General features: G+C 28.2%; 1 protein-coding gene and 1 non-coding gene across 3 annotated transcripts in view; both read right to left on the bottom strand.

Moving 5' to 3' along the window:
* Nucleotides 1-23,392, bottom strand: part of LOC100163958 (cationic amino acid transporter 4) — a 53,798-nt gene that overhangs the window by 3,821 nt on the left and 26,585 nt on the right. Inside the window, exons 1-4 of one of the 2 annotated variants that reach the window (XM_001945173.5) lie at nt 10,435-10,544; nt 7,302-7,469; nt 2,243-2,530; nt 1,335-1,585 (exon numbers count right to left, since the gene is read on the bottom strand). In XM_001945173.5, the coding sequence (XP_001945208.3) occupies nt 1,335-1,585; nt 2,243-2,530; nt 7,302-7,425 (663 nt within the window). In that variant the 5' untranslated portion in view covers nt 7,426-7,469; nt 10,435-10,544. Of the gene's footprint in view, nt 1-1,334; nt 1,586-2,242; nt 2,531-7,301; nt 7,470-10,434; nt 10,545-23,392 lie in introns of those variants that run through there. The other variant, XM_029488094.1, reaches the window with a different exon arrangement.
* TRNAE-UUC lies at nt 15,199-15,270 on the bottom strand. Its single transcript has one exon. It is a non-coding gene; the product is annotated as a tRNA-Glu (tRNA).

The following is a 23,392-nucleotide window of genomic DNA, read 5'->3' as shown; positions in this document are numbered from 1 at the left end:
TTTTGACTCGTGATCCACTGTTTTTGTAACAATATTTTCACGACTCGTGTCACCTTTGTAGGCCATAAAAGAAAAAAGACTAAGCTGCTAGTTTTGCGTAACTTCTCGTGCGTAGGTATGCGTCTATAGCACAAATAATTATTAAGATATTATCACTGATAATTATAAATTTTTTATTTCCTACCGAAATTTGTAGGTAGGTATTATCTCTATCAATAAAAATTTCGAAAAATAAAATATGAATATAAAATTTAAATCCATATTCACTTACATGTTAGTATGTTACATAGGCACATATAGGTAGTTAAATATTTTATATTTGGAAATTTGGAGTAGAAAATTGTGTAACTAAGGTGAAATGTTGTATTGAAAAATTAGGAATTGGTTAAGGGGGGTGTGGGGGGGGCGAAGTCCCCCACGAGTCTGCGTTGAATAATTTTGCACTTGGAACGCAGTTTATAAATTGTTGGATTGAGCTCCTCTACTTAATAATTCTCAATTCGAGCACTGGTGATGATAAAAATTGGTCTTGGTCTTGCGGTCTCGCAAGACTCTTGCTGCAAGACCAAGACTAAGATGGTACTGGTCTATTAGACCAAGACCAAGATTAGGCTTGCGAAAACAATACCAAAGCTGCAAGACCAAGACTAAGATGGTACTGGTCTATCAAGACCAAGACCAAGATTAGGCTTGCAAAAACAAGACCAAACCAATACCAAAGCTGCAAGACCAAGATCAACACAAGACCATCACTGGAAAACTCTTCAGTCTTCCAAATTTTTTTTTTTCCCCGAAAACACATTAGTGTACCTATCTAAATTCCATTAACTAATAATTTATAACGAAAATAATAAGAATTTATTTGTATTGTTATACAATGTTATCAGTATTCGAGAAAAAGGTGAATTATTGAAAAAAAGATTAAAAATATAATGGAAATTAATATTACAAAATAATATTATAGTTGTTTCATACTAATTAACAATTACTGAAAAATTATTTTACTTTCCCAAGATTGATAAGTTTCATCTCAGAGATCATAGCAAAAAACCCACACACAGCTATAACAGGTATTTGGTTTTTTTTTTTATATATTTTGTGAAAATAGCAAGAGTCTTTCAAGATTTTGAAAGTCTTGGTCTTGGTCTTGGTCTTGGTCTTGGTCTTGGTCTTGTTTTGATCATCACTAGCTGCACACGGGCCAACTGGTAAATATATTATAATATAATAGTTCTATTATCAATATGCCATTATTTTAATTTATGTTTGGTTTTAGACACGCTTTTAAATTAAAAATAATCGTATTTTTATCATATGATTACGAGTATGCATACCTGAGTTTTTTTGTTGACTTTAGCTAGGAATTTAAAAACCAATCCATCATCGGCCATCGCATAAATACATCTAGGTAATGAATAAAGAGATCCAAACAAAGTAGTAGTCATTCCACACAATGCTCCGACTGATACTAAATACTTAATCCAGTTCAAGTCTAATCCAGCAAATGCCGCTGGGAATGCTGCATCGGGAACAATGGACCAGTATGGGACCAAGAATGTTAATGCTCCACTCACCAATACGTAGCCTGTAAATAAATCAATAAAATCATTATTAACCGCGAATAGCTATAAATTACTTTCTAGAAGTAAAGTTTTAAATAGGATTAAAGCAATGAAAGAAATATTAGTTTATATAATTATTATTGTTCTGACAGCTACCTATAGTGTTTATAATATTATATTTTATTGAAACTTGGAAAGCATCATTAGTTCCCTATTAGTTAATAATACTGTTATCAAAAATGTACATTTTTTAATTATTATTTTATAATTAAATAAAACTAAACCTATTATACATTATATTATATACGGTACAGACACGTGCGTAGGTATACAAATATACAATACATTTAACTACATATATTATATTATGTAGGTATACCATAGTATATCCACAAAAACAGGATACACTCTAAATTTCAATTACTTATATATTACTCAGTACCCTACGGGCTACAGCTTACACACATTTTTGAATTCATTTGGCGGAACATGGAACTAAGCTATTGGATCAATAAGTTCCTATAGCTTGCAATATTATTTAACTCTCGTATTTTGCGCACGCGCAACAACTTGACATTTTCTCTATACCATGTTTTTTTGCGGGCACACGGTATTATCTAAATAAATCGGGTACTATACCAAATGTTTGCAATACCAAATTGGTAAGCCAATACATATACCTGTGCAAACGACGCTCATCGCAATTATCGTGGCCACAGGAATCGAATACGCCGGGTCCTTGGCTTCCTCGCCCGACGTGGCGATGCTATCGAAGCCGACGTACGCGTAAAAACAGGTGGCTGCCCCGGCGATAATACCAGTGGTGCCGTACGGCATGAACCCGCCGTCACTGGACCAATTGTCGCTGTTTCCGTAATAATATCCAGCCACGACGATTACAGCCATTACGCCAAGGTTGACCAGCGTCAAGAAGCTATTCATGTACGACGAAGTTTTCACGCCAACACCTGCGCCGATAACACGATCCGATATTATACCAACACAATAATTATATAGTATAAGTCCTTGCAATTGCAGGGACTCGACACCACCAGTTGCGCAAATAATAATAATTATAGATAGTAGCCAGTAGGCCCTTAAAGAGAAAAAAAGGTGGGGCAATTGGATGTCGCTCTGCTGTACAATGGTTAAAAGCGGATCACTGTAATGGATGGTGTTAAATTTTAATTCAATGATACAATATCATTGTATAAGAAAAACGATTCTGAGCGAAGACGGTCCTTCAGCAGTGCAGGATTTAACAGGGGTGCAGGGGGTGCATTGCACCAGGGCCTCAAGACAAAAGTTGTATAAGGGGCCTCAAGTTGAAGTCCTAAATTTTCTAACGTTCTATAACTTAATGTTATGAATAATATTTATTATTTTAAGATGTTACTGACAAGTGACAACCATTTATTTTGGATAATACTAGGTATTTATCATCGTTTATTTGTATACACATTAATTATATATGGTATGCATCGTATACTATTTTCGTATAATCGACAATCGTAAGTACTATTTATTTAATCTCAGAGGCTCGCGCAGTTATTGGTTTCAGTTATGTCATTTTGTTCTTTTGTCAGTTTGATTTTTTGCGTAGGTACGTACCTACTCTACTATATTAATTTTTAATTTACTTATTAAAAATATAAATTATAAGGTACCTAACCTAACCTACACTATCTTTTATTGACTTTAAAAAAAAACATGTCTAACAGACAATTTGAAAGTGGTGCATCTAAACGACGGAGAAAAATGTTGAAAACAATGAATTAAAAAAATATAAAGGATTGATGAATAATTTTGTATTCAATTCAGGCAATTGTACCTGATTTATATTTGTGTCCTTTCATTTTAGGACAATATAGAGAATATACAGCCATTATCATACCTATCAATGATATTCATTCTTAATTGATATTATTCTAGCATAGAAGCATATAAGCATACATTAATGTTTAATATAACTAATTATTATAAATATAATATCTAAGCGTAGTATAATAGGTATGAGAACAGTGAGTGAATGTATAATTTCATAATTTAGGTACCTATTAAATTATGGTATTTAAATTTTGTGATTTTTAGTTTATTTAATATATCAACATGACAACATGTATCAAATAAATAGATAAGTGTTATGTGGAGCAATTTTTTTTTTAAAGGGCCTCCAATTGGTAGTTGCACCCCGGCCTCTGTCCTTCAGCCTATGATATTACTAAGTACCTATATATTTTGATGGTATTATTGTGAATAAAGTTATTTTCGTGGAAACTTGTTTTAAATTTTCAATCCTTAGCTTTAAAATTTCAACATTATTTAAAATTTTTAACCACAAAATAATTATTAAATTTTTAATTTGATAAATTTTGTCAAAAATCGAACTTAAAATGCTTATAAGAAAAAACTGTGCCTATGTGTTTTTTATATTTTTCAACTGATATTGTAACAATATATTAGGAGCCTTGTATTAAATTTTCACGCTTTTTTACCCAACAAATAAAATTTTATTGATACAAAACAAAAAAAATTGAAAACTGACTATGTCCGTAAACAGCTCAAAAATGAGTTAAAATATTTTCAATACAAAGTGCATGACTTCAAACGCATGACCTTGAACTTCATTTGTGTTTTTTTACTAAATTAAGGACTTAATATTAATAGACACCTATTTTTGAACAATTTAAATTTTTAAAAACAATTTTTTTTTGAATTATAACCCCCTTTTAGTTTCTGAGTGAAACGATGAATGTATTGATTTTACAATGATGTGTGTGTTTTTTTTTAAATTTTTAAAATTTTTTTTTGTGCCTGTCATCACCTTTTAGGACAGTAAAAGTGCTTGGATTTTCTTCAACAGTATCTTTTCTGATAGAAAAGTGAATCTAGTTGGTACTTTGGGGGGTCAAAAGTAAAAATTTCTCAATAGTTTTCAAAAGCAACGTGATAAACAAAAGAAAAATTAAGGAAAAACGGGAATTTTTACGCAAAATATCTGTTTTCGAGAAAATCGATTTTGGTTTTTGGCTCAACCCTAAAACAAATGACCGTAGGTACATAAAATTTTGACTGAGTATTTATATTACCATTTTCTATACACCATAACATTTTCCAAATATTTTGACATATTTTGAGCTGTTTACGGACATTTGTAGTTTCCATTGTTTATATTTTTTTTTTTCTATAAATATCAATAAAATTTTGTTTGTTGGTTAAAAAATCTTGAAAATTTAATAGAGGATTCCAAAAAAAATAACCAACACTAAAACCTTCTCTTTAAAAATACCCATTTTCCTAACAATCACAGGTTACAAGGGGGTCATTGTATAATGGGTTGTATTAGACTTGAATTCAATGATAAAATATCATTGTACAAGAAAAATGATTTTGAGCGAGGACGGTTTGTCACTCTGGTTATTTTATATTGTTATTAATTATTTTATCATGTAAGTTGAATTAATATTATAATATTAAAATTTTTTATTCGTTTCTATGGTGATAAACAAAGCGTTAGAAATTAAAATCCCATTTTTACGCGTTTGTCGTAATTTTTCGGTGGTTTTTCCCGTGACATTAAATAAATATGGAGAAAATCAGAAAATAACCTCTTTAAAGTACCATCTTGATCCAATTTGCTAAAAGATAAGGTACTATATATTGAAATCGAAGCACTCCTTCTGGAAGAAATTTTGTATACAGGAACAGGATATATAAAAAAAAAAAATAAACACCATTATAAAAACAATAGCTTTCTCGCTCCGCTCAGAATCTAAAATAGTAGATAAGAAAATCCATTTTATATGACATTGTCGACGTGCGCCGAGTCGGCGGCAGTCAGCAATGGAGATGTTGGTATTGTGTTTTAATGTTTTAATGTTTTTCTAACTTTTCATAATAACTTCTATTTTCATGAAATAATTACAATTTAAACATGAATAAATAAATTATTTCAGACTATTTTTTTAATAAATCTTTAATAATCAGAAATCAAAATTAACCGAAATTAACCGGTATTTTTCAAAACCGGTATTAACCGGTTCTTGAACCCTTATATTTTTTTAGAAAACCGAAACAAAATCGGAACCCTTAAACAAATTAATTTAATAACCAGAACGAAAAATTATTTCGAAAATTTAGTTTTATTTTCCTCTGCTTTTGGTGACAGAGAAGAAGAAGAGAGGTTACGTTTGTTAGTCTTTTTGAAACCGTTACTGTTAGATTGAAACGACATAATTACGGTCGTAATATGGACTATAGGCAAAGCAGTATAAATAACTACGAACTGATAAGGGAGCAACGAGCATACTGCTATCGGAAAACGTGTGCACTTGATGGCATTCGAAACCGAACTGCCAATTTACATTAATTTCACCAAATTATTAATAGACTGTTAAAAAATATGATAAATACCACATGCATAAATTAAAACTTTAGCTCACTCTCAGTAAATAAAGAATCAAGGGATAGAAAGATGAAAGTAAGATGGAAAAAAACTTTTAAGTCAAAGATGGTTAAAAAAAAATAAACTAGTTCAAATTTGAACTATGGAGGTTACAATTCAAAAAAAAAAAAAATTTGAAAAATAGGTGTAATATTAAGTACTTTGTGCAATTAATAAAGAAACCCAAATTAAATTCAAACTCATGCGTTTGAACTTCGAAATATTTCGTGTTTCCTTTATTGTTGAACACACTGTATTATAATAGGCGTATAAAAAATATTTAAGTACGTAGGTATATTATTACTTATAAGTACCTATTATACACATATTATTATTATATCTAAAAATCATTGGAGGTCATAGCTAATAATATATATAGGTATATTAATAATCCGTGGGCCATTGGGATTATACCCCCCCTCCGATAACTTTACTTATTTGCACCACTATTCAACTCTATAATTATTGTAGTTCCTAAATAGCAGTAAAAAAAATAATCGAAACAAAATGCGTCATAATAGTGATATCATTATGACGTATATGTACATAATGTTTCAACAGTAGAATCTACTAAAATAATCGCCGGTTGTTATAATATTATTAAATTTAATAACTAATAAGCAATAATTATAAAATTTATCATTTTTATCGTCTTTACATTTATCTCCAAAATGAAATAGAGATAAACAATATCCGATAAGCAATATGCTCCGTGAGGAACGTATACAGACCTATATAATATGTGTTATGTATACACGGATATTCGTTACTTACAATGTACAATGCACATACTTACAATTTGTTTGGGTAGAAGTATACATCTGTATATTTTTAACAGTGCATTAGTGCTTCGTAGTGCAGAAAACAAATTTACCAAGAATTGGATTGCTATTTACTAGTCATTGTGATCAAAATATATTAAATGTATTTACACGAATATCAAAATTAAGACTAAAACGAAAAAAGTAGTAGGTTTAAACACGAAAAATATTAAATAATCATATAGATGTGTAAGACTATGTTGTTAAAAGTATTTGATTTTGAAATCCTTGAAATTAAAATAGATACATAATAATATAATATATATATATATATATATGTTCCAGTAAAGGCGCGTATAAGTACCTATATTTTAACACGCACTAAATAAAGCAACTATAAAATATTAAATAAATATTATATAAGTATTATACGATATACTTTAAGTCTATAGTCCATGAATTCGGCGTTTTGCCCATCCCCAAGACAGGTCATAACTATAAGGTGATCTACTCATTAGCCGTGGTTTCACTTACCCAGGATACACGCGTGCAGCAAGCACACGAAAAATGCAAACACGTCCGGATACTTTCCAAACAGAGTTTCGTGAAGTTCGCCCAAAACTGATATCGTTGTGTTTCTGATAACGTTGTCAAACATCGAATCGAAAAAACCGCTCCATGCTCTAGCTACAGAGGCGGCACCTGGTAATCAAAAATGCATAGCAAATTATATAATATTATTATTATATATATTATTTTTATAAATGTATGTGCAAGTACATTTCAATTTATTAAGTAGGTACTGGGCTATTCACCAATCATGCTCGTGATTTTTTCCTTTAATAATGAATTTAGATGATATTATGATAATACTGTACTTAAGAACAAGCCCGGATTAAGGGGGGGGGGGGGCACGGTCACAGGGCCCATAATTATCCCCAAAATATATTTTTTTAACGCGTCCAATACAGTTAAAAAAAAAATTATCTAAGGAGGTAGGTATGTAAGTAAATTATTATTAATAATTATAAAATAAAATTGTTCTCAATTTTATATCACGAAAAATAACTATAAATAATGAACCATGTTTGCCAACAATTTTTTTTTTTTTTTTTTTGAGCATTTTAGATTACCGATTTAATTATTTAAGTATATAAAAAGGTAGTCATAAGAAAAAAAATTTAGCTCTTGTAAATTAGGTTTTTCAGTTAAAAGTATTAATGCATATTATCCTAAAATTTAGAGGACCATAGTTAATAACCTAGTGAATCAAAATTGATCATTTTACTGTCAAAATGTTCAGAAAAAAAACTTTACCAGAATCCACAATATAGTGGTTACCATTTGAAAAAATAAAGTTGATTTTATTATTGGTTCAAATTCGTGTTTAAAAATCTTGAAAATGTTATAAAAAAATTACTTGTTAAAAATAGAGGAATACGCCTTTTTTTGTTTTAACGAAATTCCATATCATCGATCCATAATTGTTAAAAAAAAAAGCCGCGTACAATGACATGTATATTTTTTGTATGGTAAAAAATTATACAATAATATAAAGTCGTTAATATGTAATGATACAATTATTTTGAAGTTATAGTTGAAAGGGCCCACTAAGTGTATGGTGTCCTGGGGCCCAATCGATCCTTATTCCGGGTTTTTTAATTTATTTAACTATTTGGGTACAACGGATCTTAAGTCCATTATAACGGGTCTGGAAAATATGGTGGCTATGATGATTAGAACATTTTAGTAAATAGTATTTATCTAATAAATACTAGATCCAATATTACATATATTTTGTATTTTTTTTACCATTTTTAAGGACTATAATTATTATTTTTAGTACCTATACTAGTGAGTACTACTATCCTGAATTTAATAACTCTAAAACTATTCGATTGAATTCTTATTTAGATTCATACAAGTTTAAAAATAATTTTCTGTTTCACAATTTACGATAAAAAAAGTTTGATTCTGGTTTGGAAAAAATAAGTTGGTTGGACACTCTTTAATGGCATAAAACATCATCTAAATTAATTATATATAAGTAAAAAATGGGGGTGAGCATGCTTGGTGAATCATCCTGTATATATTATATAATAGCCATATAGGTGCAATATAATAAATATTTAATATATAAATTATGTTATAGGCGATTAATCTCAACCGAGTTCAAAGTCCATAGAGCTCTAAGCAAATCTAAGTATAATTGTAATAACACGTGATTGTACGATGTGTAAGTCAATATTTTGTTAATACCTATACGTATTGATGTATTATGTACAGTAAACTCGGTGAAAAACTCACTACACTCTCCAGTCTATATACACTAGACATATTACAGGATTCCGAAAATTAATTTTAACGCGTCATATAACAGGTATTAATGCCTAGATAATATACATAAATACTTTTAAATCTATTTGAAAAGTAGTAAAATAATTTACATAGATTAATAGTTTCGGTCAATAATTTATTGGTAAGTATCAATTATCTTGTATGAAAAGCTCACAATCAGATGTATTTCTACTACATAAAAATGGTTCCAATGACGCCAAGCAAATTCTTAAAACAGTTGATACAATGATACATAAAATATGACCAAAGACATAAGCACAAAAACAATATTATCGCCACCGATCCATCATTCATTAAACGCACTAAAAATTTAGAAAATGGAACTAACACAACAATTAATATTGCAAGGCATATATGAACAAAAACAATACAAACACAAACCACGGGAATAAACATAAAATATTTGTGTGGATTTCCACAGGTCACAGAAGGAAACAAGAAAGCGAACCAAGAAGCCAAAGCCAAAAACACAACAATAGACTATAATACATTTAATACACCACTCCTAGAGATAACAACGTATCAGACTTATTCAGATACAAAAAATCAATTTCAAGACAAAATTAAAATTAAATGCAATCTCATTTGTAAAAATAAATCTTAACTGACTGAAACTCAAAGCACAATACATATTGTGTGGAAAATCCTAAATTAAAAAGAAAAGAATAAACAATTTTAAATAGACTACAAAGTACAAATCGAACGTACCAGAATAATACACGGTTGGTTTCATAATGGAAATTTAAAAAAATTCACGAATATATGATGTCTATAACACTTAACATTATACCGCCCACTAAAGGATCACAGATCACAGACGATTTCAACACAATAAATATTAATCTATACATATGAAAATGGAACGTGAAAAATGTACGTTACCTCATCAATCGAGAACGGCTGTTCCGATTTGGCTCAAATTTTTTTTAAGATGTTCGTAATTTCCAGGAGAAGGTTTTTACGAATGAAAATTTTAGGAAAATCCACCGGAAAAGTAGGAAATCTGGATGTAAAAAATACAACAGTGGCGCAACAGTGTATTATATATTGATTGCTATTGGTTAATCGGGCATGTCTGTTGATTTGTATTATTATATATATATATATATATAAATTAATGTTTATGTGTAGATTAGGGAAGAAGACAGGCTAATTTAAAAATGTATAAATTTGGTTTTTTTTTATTCATCTGATATTGGTACGGTTATGTTAGGTTAGGTTTGTATTAATTGATTATAATAATCCACCATAAGTGGAATACGACAAACGTGGTATAACTTTGATACTTTAGAATTAATCATATACTTACGTACAAACAGCTCGGGGTTCGCAATCTACCGCAATCTACCTCATACTACTGCAGTACTGCGAATCAGAATTTTTATTCCGGGCAACGGAAAAGTTAAGATAAATTCTGAACACCATGCACTAAATATTAAATAACGAATTGAACAAAGTTCGAGTCATATAGAGTTGGTACATTTAGTGGGTAACGATGTGTACGGGATCAGCTAGTATATTGTATAAAATAAAAAGACTAGATGCAATGGTAGAAACAAACCAGATAAACACCATCATAATATTATATTCTTAAAAAAAAAAACTTTTTTGACGTAATTAAAAAAGGAAACGTGTAAATGTAAATGTAAAAAACGTATGGCCTATGAAGATGAATTTCTAATCTGATAAATATTTTAGAAAATGATAATAGTAATTTCAATTGTTAAATTATGAAAAAAAATCGACTTTATATGCTTATTATCAAACACGGAAATGCGTTGCTATTGCTAGGTGTTAGTGATTATGCGAGCAGTATATTAACGGGTAGGCAATCTACCTGCGTTAGATTGCGGGCCCACGTGGTGCGTACGTAAGTGTATAATTTAACTCTAAAGCATAGGCGTGCGCACGGGGTATGCAGCGTATGCGCTTGCATACCCTGCGGACAGAGTGACAGACGCTTGTTTTAAGGGGCACATAAATAGTCTGAGACAACACTGGACTCTCAGTTCCTAATTTCGACTGGTGGTAAATAATATGGCGATATGGACTTGTTTTTAAATTTACTGTGAGCGGTTCTCAATAATTTGAGGTTTTTTAATAACACCGCGTGACCTTTATTGTTGGAAAGAAATAGCTATAATAGTTTGAGATACCCATATCTTTATAGGTCTATGATGCATTGATGCCCCATAAACCATTGTTATACACGGGCAGCATAGCGGTATAGAACCAACCTGAGTAGATAACCGTGGTTAACAGTCTTCAATTTATACAAAATGTCTTTACCATGCGTTCTTCAAGTTACTTGTCAGTTATCAATTTACTTATTTATCAAAATTTGAATAAATTGTTTGCACAAATAATTGCTATTAAAAGTGAATACCTATAATACTTATTAACCGAACGCAATCGGCAGTTGATTCATTAATAACAATAGTCTTAAAATGCCATACATAAACCTTTATAAATAAATATTATCATTAATAATATCTAATAGGAAATAATTAAAAAATAAAATAGCTTAAAAATATTTAAGGTTGAAATCATTACAATAATTTTAATAGTCGTATGTACGATAGAATAACAGACTATTATATAACGAAAGTATGCAACTCAATAGTCAATTCCTAATTGAATAATTAGTCTACATAGGTCATAGAGTAAGTAATAAAAGTATATACAATTAAGGTTAATAATTACTATAATAGAATATTATGATCATCAATAATAATGAATATCAGAAATGTGTCTACTACATGTGAAGTGATTAATACCTAATAGTGATTAATTAAATAATATCAAAATTTGATGAGCCTCTGTAATGTAGGTAACAATTTCACTTTGATGTGTAAATGATTATTGACTTGAATAAATTAGTATTTTGTAGGCACCTAAATACCAGCTATACCTGCTGCAAAATTTTTTTTTTCAAATCACTAAAACTGTATAGCTTTTACTTATTGTTATTTTAAAAAGTAACATGAATTTAATAATACAGAAAAACGGGAATATGTAATTTAATCTAACCAGTTTTCAACAAAATCAATTTTGTTTTTTTATTGTTATTCTAAAAAAAAAAACCGTAGATGGATAGATAAATTAAATTTTTACCAAATATTTTTAAATTTTTTTTTAAAAATATTTTGGCACTTTTTGAGATATTTATAGACATTTGTAATTTTTAATTAGTCTTAGTTTTTTCGATTTATGTTAATTCATTTTTTTAGGCAAAAAGCTTAAGAGTCTTATTTAAAATGTTCCTCATAAATTGTATAAATAGATTATTAATTCATAACTGTTAGGTATATTAATTTAACAAGTTATTTAAAAACAAACGATGTTTTTATCTGCTGTTGCTAGTCTATAATTTCTTAGTTCATGGTTTTTATACATAATTTCTATTTTATTTTTATGCAAGTTATAAATTTTACTCTCAGGCCATATACAATTGTTATGAGTGGTGCTGCGGCTCTCTTGTGTAGATTATCAATAAGTGATAGTAACTACCTAATATATTGATAACAAAATTGTATTTATAGTCAATGATAATAGTAGTATATTTAATATGTGTAGGTGACTTCCACAGTAAGCATAGAGCGTTGGTATTTAAACTAGTCAACATATATTACATTATATATTTATAATATATTATACAAGCGGTACTATTATTGTTTGGTTGTGTTTTACTGAAATTTTGCATGAAATCAAATTACTAAAAAAACATCTATGGTAAATGAATGATAAGTATTTATTTATGTTAATTAAAATCCACGTATGAAAGTCAAATTCTATAATTAATGTGCCCTGTAGGTACCCACATTATTGGATATATGGGCAAAAAAAAGAGGAGTAACTTTTAAAACAATAAATTTTGATGATTGAAACCGTACATATTAGTGATAATAATTGTCAGGTTGTATATAATTATATTTATGATTTTTGAGTAATCTTAGAATAAATTCACTCAAAAAAAAAAATTATATTTCTACATGACATGAGACTTGATCATAATATGACCCATTACAGTTGTTAGAAAGGGTGACGATATCGCGGATTCATAATAATTATTAAAAAACAAAGAATTATAGGCACAAAATGGTACCTATTAAAATATGTGTTGCATTCGACTCTGTCAGAGATCTAAAAGATAATAATTGTATGGTGAAGTGTTTTAATTGGCTTAACACAATTTCCGTTAGGTGAATATAAAAATAAAGTTGTCCATTAAATAAGCACGAGTTATAAAATATGTAAATGACGTCGTTCTAATCATATTAGTTTAGTTTCTAGGAATATGTGATCCATAACATAAGTTATAAAATTTTTTATCAAATATGCTATACAAATATACCTATGAATACAATAGGTAAATAATAATATTTTAAAAATTAAAATAAAATCTAGTTCTAGTAATTTAAAAAAATTCTCATATAAAGGTATATTCTGACTTGTGATGTTTATTCATTGTTATTTAAAGTAACAAATGTGAACTCCTTTGTAACTCATCGATATTTTAATAATATCAAAAACTTTTTTTCGAAAAATAGGTACATTTTTTCGTATCCTGTAGGGATAATTAAATGAATCATGATTAATGAATAATAATTTTATAATTCATTTTATAACATCGATACCGATCAGGTAAGATATTTGCCGGTATAATTAAACGGTTAATAGATATATCAATATATTATTATGTTTTTTCATATTTGTGATACTATCCCTATGACCTATATCTCATAATACTTATCGGAATATTAATTCATGAATACTTAAATTTAAGTAAAACTATTTCTTGTATTATTTTTTATTCTGGGTTAGGAGCGATTAATTTATTGATTTTATAAAGATGTGCGTTTTATTTATTTGTTTTTTGTGTGTCTGTACTTATACATAAATAATATAAGAAAAAAAGCTTCAAAACAAGAAAAAAAATTGAGGAAAATCGGTCATTTTTATGCAAAATGTACGAAATCGATTTTTTATTTTTGGTGTAACTCAAAATCACGCAAATTTTCACATTATTACTCAGTTAAAAATGTTTATGGTGTTCAATTTTTATAGTTGTTGCTTGAAAATGTAATACAAAATCTCTCATAACTAGTTCATACTTGATAGGTATACTATAATCTAAAATATGTCTAAAAATAGCTCAAAAAGAGTCGTCTGCTATTTCGAAATTCATAATATTATGGATTGAAAATGCAAAATATATTTGTTAATATTTTTGAATTACAACGAATTAATTAAAATCTTTATTATTCGTTAAAATATAGACTTTCGTCCAATTCTGATCTTTAAAAAATAAGTATCTGAAAAAATTAAGTTTTTATATTTTAGTTTCTGAGCGAAGCAAGTTATGCATGTGTTTATTTTTTTTTTTTTTTATTGTGTCTGTGTGCTATAAGTTATAACACTAAAATTAGTCGAAAAAATGCTTTGATTTTAAACTTGAAGAGTGGTTTCTCTAGAAAATTGGATCTAGTTGGTACTGTAGAGTGGTCAAAATCGAAAATTTACAGTAGTTTCAAAAGCTTCGAGAAAATAAAAATAAACTGTACCACGCTACTCAATATTTTTCCTCTACAAAGAAAATCTATGAATCATAAAATAAATATGCTTTTGATAATAAGTAACTGTAACAATAAAAAACGTCTATTTTGCAAAATCGGTTAGAAAAATAAAATATCTGTGCCCAGCCCAAAATCATATTTATGTTAGCAAAAAACAAATTCAGAAATTGCCTCAGCACAGAATAGTTGTTCGTATGATTGATCATTGAACACAAATTATCATAATATATTTTATATTCATTTTAATAATTACTTTTTTTTTTTTTTAGTCAAAGAAATAAAGAATAAAGTATAAAACTGATAGTTTTGTTAAGCCCTTAAAAATATTATTTTCTTGTAATAGGTGATAAGTAATAACTGAAAAATCGTTAGAATGATCTTACGCGAAAGTGTTTTGGTGTCTGAGAGAAAATAAATATTGCGCTGACATCGTCTTAACTTAGTGATTGGTTTTAATAGATTGTGGATTTAAAAATGAAAAAATAAATAAAATTTTATTCCGGTACCGGGAATCGAACCCGAGCCTCCTGGGTGAAAGCCAGGTATCCTAGCCACTAGACCATACCGGATTGGTGAAGAATTTGTACAATTTAATTATATTTATAGATATTATGTCGATAATATTATAAAATTGTTTTATTTCGTAGATTTTGTTTTTTAATTTGAATATTTTATAGCTTAAAATTCATGCATCATACCAATATACCTTAAATAGTATGTAGCAAATTCCTATTATTTATCAAAGTGTATTGAAATAGCAAGGAATTATTGGTTTTACGATTAGGTACCTACCTATGTGTTTTGTTTACATTGTAGATATCTTTATCTTTTTGGAGCTGGAAAATTACTTTATTTGTTCAATTCAATTTTATAAGATGTTGGAAATAGGACTAGGTAATTTGAAATCACTATAGATACATATTTGTTTAAAATAAATAATAAGGTGTAACTATTCAAATTGTGACCCGTGAAAAATGTATATTTTTTTTTTTTGGTCCTTGATATCTAAAAGGTTACCGACCTCCTAATCTACACAATAATGGACTTCAAGCTTCTATATCCATATGTCAATACAAATAAATGCGATAAAACTATATAAAAGCATATTATTATACCTACTTACTATTAGATATTTGAAAACTAATTTTTAAAACAAATTAAATTTGGAATAGTTATAGGTTATATGTAGGTAGCTACTATTCACTAAACACTGAAATAGTAAGGAAGCTAGGTACCTACTTCCAACAATACGTCTACACTTCATAATAATACAACAGGCACCCGGGCTGTAATATCTTAAATATCTTTTAAATATTATAAAAAAATACTGAACAGCTTTCTTAATGTGGTTGTTTGCACCTATTTTGGCTATTTTTGATAAATATGGTCACTCCAAATACTTCAGTCGTAGTGATTTAAGGTAGGTACCTTCTTAATGATGAGGTACTTACCTTTACTCGAAACTTATACTACTTACTGCAGTAGAACTCTGCACAGAAACGAGTTTTTTTTTTTTAAGTCGTTTGCTTATAGATCCGAGAAATTATACTAATATATAGGTAATAAAAAAATATAAGAACACAATTTTCAAACAAGTTTTGATGAATAATATTAATTATTAATAAATTCTTTAGGTATCTAAATACAATTAATTTTGAATAAAATCTCGTCAATTTGAATAATTTAACTATCGCATAATTTTATAAATTTTATAATGTTCACTTCTTAAGAAATATCATTGGCAGAACTAAGCAGAAGTATAAACAAGACATTAGTTGATCAATATGAGCAGTGGGTTGGTCATAAACATGGTAAACTTGTAATTAAAATAGAAGTAGGGATTCTTGTAGGTACTATGGTTTTTTCTCCAATTGGCAATCTCAATTCCTTAAGCCTTGAAACGCTTCAAGATCGAGGATTAATTATATAGTCTGCCCTATTTTTACGCACACTTAGGTTTTGGTACCTATATAATAATATTGTGTATTGAGCACCACGTTATCCGACAAGACTATAGGTACTTCAAAGATTGCGATTATAATGTGTTGAAATTTCCATGTGATGCGTAACCTTTTAAAAAATTATATTAAAAACAACGGTTAAGTTGTTTTTAATATAATATACAAAAGATTGCTTAATGTTTAGATTTTCAATAGAGTTAGAATAGGTACAGTGGCGTCATTTCAGTTTTCAATAGAGGGGGGCAAAGGTTTTGATCAGCCCGAATTGGTAAAAAAAAAAACCGTTCGCTTCCCTCGCAACCACCTATTAACTACTTACATTTTTTTATGGTACCTTTCTTATTAACTAGGTAACATCATTTTTAAATATAAAGTAGCAGATATTTTAGAAAAACAATTGTATACATATATCAATTAAAAGCCTACAAACTATTATATGGCAATATTTATATTGATAATTAAAAATATTAGTAGCTTATTAGGATATCTTCTTATTTTTATTTTTGAAAATATATCAACTGCATTATCTATAAATTAATTTTACCTGATTCATCACTTATACCTAGGGATCGAAATGCCGGAAAAATTCAGGAAAATTTCGGAAAAAAACCGTTTTTTCCTAGAGCCTCGGAAAACGTGGAAAAATTGGAGAATATTAAAATAATACATTTCCGAAATAAACCGAAATTTTCGAAAAATTAAAAAAAAACTGAATTTGTGGAAAATTAAAAAATTGTATTTATGCTTAAAAATTAAAATAATCTATGTAAAAAAAAAAGCCCTTTTTAAAAAATAGATTAGAAAACCTGTCATTGTCATTTCACATTTGCCAATAATATATTATTGTATTAAAAATTAAAATTAATCTATTAAAAATATTTCAATATTTGTTCTAAAAATAACGTAGATACATATCAAATTGTTATTTATGTAGGAGAGTGTACTTCCCCGAAAATAAATCACCTGTATTTTTAAATGTTTAAAAGTGTATACTCATTGTCAATTTATATTTGTAATAACTAATAAGGTATTATAGTAACTGGCTGATATGTTTATAAATTATATTACAGTAACTATTTGATAGTTTTTATATTTTTAAACTTAGTGAGTTGGTAAAAATTAAATAATATTAATAATTTATAAGAAATAACTACATAGTAAATACTTAATAGTTAGTACTTTAATACTTAATATTACAAATTATAATTATTTATAAATCAAGTATAGAATTCTCTAGATTTATCTACTACAGACTTCAAGTTAGGTATGGTATATATAAATATATAATATGCATGTAATATTATGATTGTCAACTATCATTATTTATTAGACTCTTTCCACTAAACATTACTTTTTTGGTTCTTTAGAAAAAAAATCCATTTTTTATGCAATTTTTTAATTTGTCGTCAAAACAACTTTTTCCGGAAATTTTAAATGAAACCAAATTTTCCCAATTTTTCGGAAATTTTGATCCCTACTTATACCCCATACCCTATTACTCTTATATAGGTATACGATATATTTCCAAATTAATATTATCTTAAATTAAAATATATTTTTTTTGTATTGCTTGCTTATCGGCTCAAGTTTTGTGTATTTATTAAACATACCAGAAATTATTTTCGATTCTTGAGCAGTTTTATATAATTTTATAAAATTTTATATTTTTAGCCGCACCACCCATTCATTTTTTTTTTTAAGTCATATTTTGCCCAAATTAAAATATTAATGTAAACACGTGTCACGAAAAAAATAAATTTTTATTTAGATAGAATGAGGTACCTACTCAACTAAAATAATAACACAATACGCAGAACAGTTGAATCACGCATACACAACTGTCGCAAGTTAACTGAAGTCTGTGATCAATGATAAGAGTGACAATCAGTTGTTGTTTTTAGAATTTGTATTAATTTTAGATTTTAGAAATTAAACTATACGAGATTATGATACTAATTATTATTATTTTTGTGCATACAACAATATGAATATGTTCATTTTCCTTCACAAAACACACTCACACAAACAAACATAATATATAAATGCATACCCATACATACAATGTGTACGTCCCCGCATGCGTCTAAATATAAATATATTTCAACTATCAATTAGTAAAAATGTATCATTGTGACAATAATTTCTTAGTACTTAAATAGTATATAATATTTTCTGAAAATATTATAAAATAGGCATGTTTTTGTGCTAGTAAAATATAGTAATGGTAAAACGGTTACAAATGGTTACCGGCCCATGGGGCCGCTTTTTAAAATCAGATAGGGGCAAATGCCCACCTTGCCCCCCCCCAAATGACGCCACTGAATAGGTACCTATATGGTTCCCCAGCTATACCTAAAATATATATAGGTACAGAAATGTTCACATGAATGTGGCGTGCAAATTATACAGGATATTTTTTTATTTGTTTTAAGCCCGGCAACTGAGGCCATTAGCTGTAGGATGGTACTGTAGGGTTTTTGGTACGGTGGGGAATGGTTGGAGGAACACGTTTTTTGTGTTTGGCAGAATTTTCTAGTGGGCACCCGTAAGTATCTGCTATGCCAGGGTGGGGGATAGCGGTCTGTCTCTCCGGACACCGTGACTGCCCGAAGTAAAATGCCATCCGTGGCCGGGATCGAACCGGCGTCGGTGCGCGTCGTAACTCGTAACTAGTTTGCTCGGCCACTCCGTCCCCCACAGGATATTTTTATTCAATATGAAATCGTCATTGTCTTTATCTCAATAGTATTTACGCCACTAAAAACATGTACTACCAATATTACTGAATTCATGACTAATAAACGCATATTTGAAAAAATTATATTTTTTCTAATTTTTAAAGCTATAATTTTTTTAATTTAACCTTTACAAAAAACAATTTTCATTTCATCTCTAACTATAAATATTCTATAAAGCAGACTATTTTTCAACGGATCTAGATGTATATAATATAGAACTTCAAACGAGCAGTTAATTAATAATTATAAGTTGTAAGTTATAAGTATTTAAAGTTTTATGAGTGATGAAGAGTGGAGTCGGCAAAGGGGACAAGGTGTATCCCGTATAATGTTGGTCCACTACAACTCCGTTCATTTAAACTTTAAATACCTAGGTACTTATACATAACTAATTAACTAGGTAGGTACTTGTTTGAAATTTGATTTTTATACTTTAAAGATTTGCCTATATAGTTTAGATATCGATGCCTCTATATAAAATATTGCTCTATGTTTGTTACAGCGTTAAGCAACTTTAATATTTTATCTAATTATCAGAATTTTTTGCTGTCATATACATAAAAATAACATTTGTAATCGTTTATAATATTATGTACCAGTTACATTGCACCTATATAATATAACTTTTGGGAGAACATATAGGTAGGATAACGATAAGTACCTAGTCGCGGTGTACCTACCTATATTTTAACATGATAAATCAGAAATTTTTGTTATTCATATAACATAAAATTAAAACTGAAATATTTATAAGTAAGTATCTATACTTACTTTATGTATAAGTATTACCTATTTTATTTAATGAATGATATCTAAAAAATGTGTATACATATTAATTATTATTATATATAATATAAGAATACCTACCTACACACAATTATTATACATTGGAGCTTATTATTATTGTATGATGCAGGTATTATAACCTATAGGTAACTACAGACGTTTTCATATAATATATTTCGTATATATACTATATAGCTTACTAAATACTAGACAATTGCCAAAAATAGTAACAGTTGAAAGTTTTAATGCTGTGCCCTATGATGATTAGTTACATTCAAGGGTGCCCATTAGGAGGTGTAATGGGTCGACATGTCTCCCCTAGGCAAAATTTGTCTAATTTAATGTGAAATGATAGTTATTTTTTTTAATTGTAAATAATAAACTATTTTTACTGATTATATTATATTACATGTTACATAGGTAGGTACATGGTACATCGTTTATCTGTGTTGTATATTATCTATTTTCTGTTATTTAAAAAATAATATTGTTGGTTCTTACTTTTTTTTATGATATTATCACCCCCCCCCCCCCCCTATATTCTGATTATAAATTTTAAGTAAGTAAGTATAACAAAATCTCATCGTCTGGCGCATTAGTAATATTTGCATTATTTCATTTCATAGCTGATTGCTGCAGACCATCTTTGCATGAACTGTCTCAATTCCAAATTTTATACACTATCTAATATCTATTATACTATAACCTAAAAATATTTTTCAATGTTAAACTTGAAATCACGCGAGATAATTTTTTAACAAGGCTATAGGCTATTCAAACATTTCACAATATACCTAAATATTATAATATATTTGTATCTGATGAAATTCAATATGACTAGTATGATAATTTCGCATGTTGTTTTTTTAATATAGGTAGATACCTATAATTAACAAAGAATAATAGAATTTTTAATATCTTTTCATTATACAGTCCATTTAATGTAGACAATTACTCATGATGTATGATAATCCGTTTATATAGATATTTATACTTTGTGCCCAAGGTCCCTCGCTAGTTATGGAAAAATAATTTTTTATTAAAAATATCAACTGTACCTACTATGTGTTTTCGAACGATCATTCGCAAGTAGGTATCTACTAAGGGGGGTTTCCGTTTTCCGCCAAAATGACCCTCGTCCGTTATCACCATGACCATTTTTCGCCAAAGGTTATTTTCCGAGTTCCGTCAAACAAAATTAATATATTATTTGAGATATTTTTTGTGAACCCCTGCACCTTAATCCTTCAAATAGTAATTATTACGATGTACTTGCCTAACCTTGTATCACAGACGACAGTATAAATATTAATATTAATAATTAGATACATCACAAGTTTCTAGTCCAAATAATACATTTAATTATAAAAATTAAAACTTCATAAAAAGTACAAAAATTCTAACATATTTTAACACATTGAATATTTACTATATGAAAAGGAGATTTGTTTAACAAACCTATCTAAATGCCCATGAGTGTGTTTTTGAATGTAGGTATTCTTCATTTTTTATTTGTCTTAAATTATTTATATAATAATAATAATATTAATAACTGATATTAAGGGCTCTCAACAAATATCTTAAATAACTGATTAATTTTTTTGAGCGAAAAACGGTTACGCCCGTACTAACTACAATTGATTAACTTCAGTGATCAAGTGTGTTCAATAGTGGTAACGTTATAATAGTCTAGTGCAAATTCTTAATTATTAAGGCACGCTATTTCAATAGTTGAACAATCCAAACACACGTGCATTAATAATATTGATATTTGCTACCTACTAGTCTTCAATATAAAAATAATGACGGTGAATTATTGAAGCCACAACCTATAAATGACCTACCAAACACATGCAAATAACTATCAACTAATATATTACTATTGAACTTTATAATGTCTAGATAATTTTTCGGAAGTGTGTATTGGTAACTAGGTAGATAGTAGTAGGCTTATGATAAAAGTAAGTACATTTAACATAGGTGTCTAATTTAATTGATGACCTTCATATTATCAAAACTAAAATTATCAGTATATAAATATAGGTACCTAAACTGTTACACGCTACACAATTATGGCAAACTACTTTAAAAAAATGTTCAATCTGTACAAACAAATTACGAACAGTAAAGAATAATATGTTACGAAAAATGGTAATTAATTGTCAATGCTTTCCGTGTGCTGCATTGCCGGTTTGATACACCCGTAACTACCAAGGTCCAAAAGCCACTAGAACTTTTAACTAAATGTGGGCCCAGCGGCAAAAAGGTGATCATTTTAAAACTACCAAGCCAACTTACTGTGATTTTATTATTATAGGTATTTAGATACATAGACATATTGTAATTTTTTTATATTTGTTAAACTAGAAAAATTCCTAGTAGGTACACTTTTAAACTAGTTGGGGAAAACTAACAGAAATTAATAAAAAAAAATATGATATTTATATGTTCAAAATATGCATATATTATTATTAATTATTACTCCAATTTTTGACCAAATATAGTTTTTTTAGAATTCTAAAATGAATTACCATATATAGGTAGGTGCTTACTTGAGAATTTGTCATTAATATATTTCTTTATGTATAAAGAAAAAAGAAAAATGACAAAAAAAATTTTTTTGTCAAATTATAGTTATACCTAACAGTTATTCTTAGTTTTTTTTCCCAACACTTTGTAATAAATAAATATTTTGTATTGTAAAAAAAATTATAAAATGTTATTTCGAATACCTAGAAAATAGTTTATTTTATTTTACTAGTTGCACTAACTTTCACCACACACCTATAAATTATATTATTCTTTATTATCAACCACAATTATAGTACCTATATTTATTATATATTATTACTTATCTACAACCGTCTTATCAACTACAATTTACTTCAATAATTTTACTTGATAGTTGATTATTAAACTACTAGGAACGGCGCATAAACACGCGTTCTAACCAAAATAAAAATAATAATAATCTATATATATTATATAAGAATCTAACTTGATTTGGGAGACGAAGGAAGCCGGTTTGTTTGTTTTTTTATTGTTGTTACTTGTTATTATTATTATTATTAATTATTTATTTATTTGTTTGTACTTGCATTTTTCCATTTGAAATATATATTATTCATTGAACAAATAATTTATTGTTACATTTTTTCTACTTTACCTCTATTCTATAATAAAAAGAATAAAATTTACCACTCCAG

The sequence above is a fragment of the Acyrthosiphon pisum genome, chromosome A1 (genome assembly GCF_005508785.2).
Source record: "Acyrthosiphon pisum isolate AL4f chromosome A1, pea_aphid_22Mar2018_4r6ur, whole genome shotgun sequence".
NCBI lineage: Eukaryota > Metazoa > Arthropoda > Insecta > Hemiptera > Aphididae > Acyrthosiphon > Acyrthosiphon pisum.
Note: the sequence above shows the minus strand (reverse complement) of the source record. Positions and strands in the feature narration are given on the sequence as shown.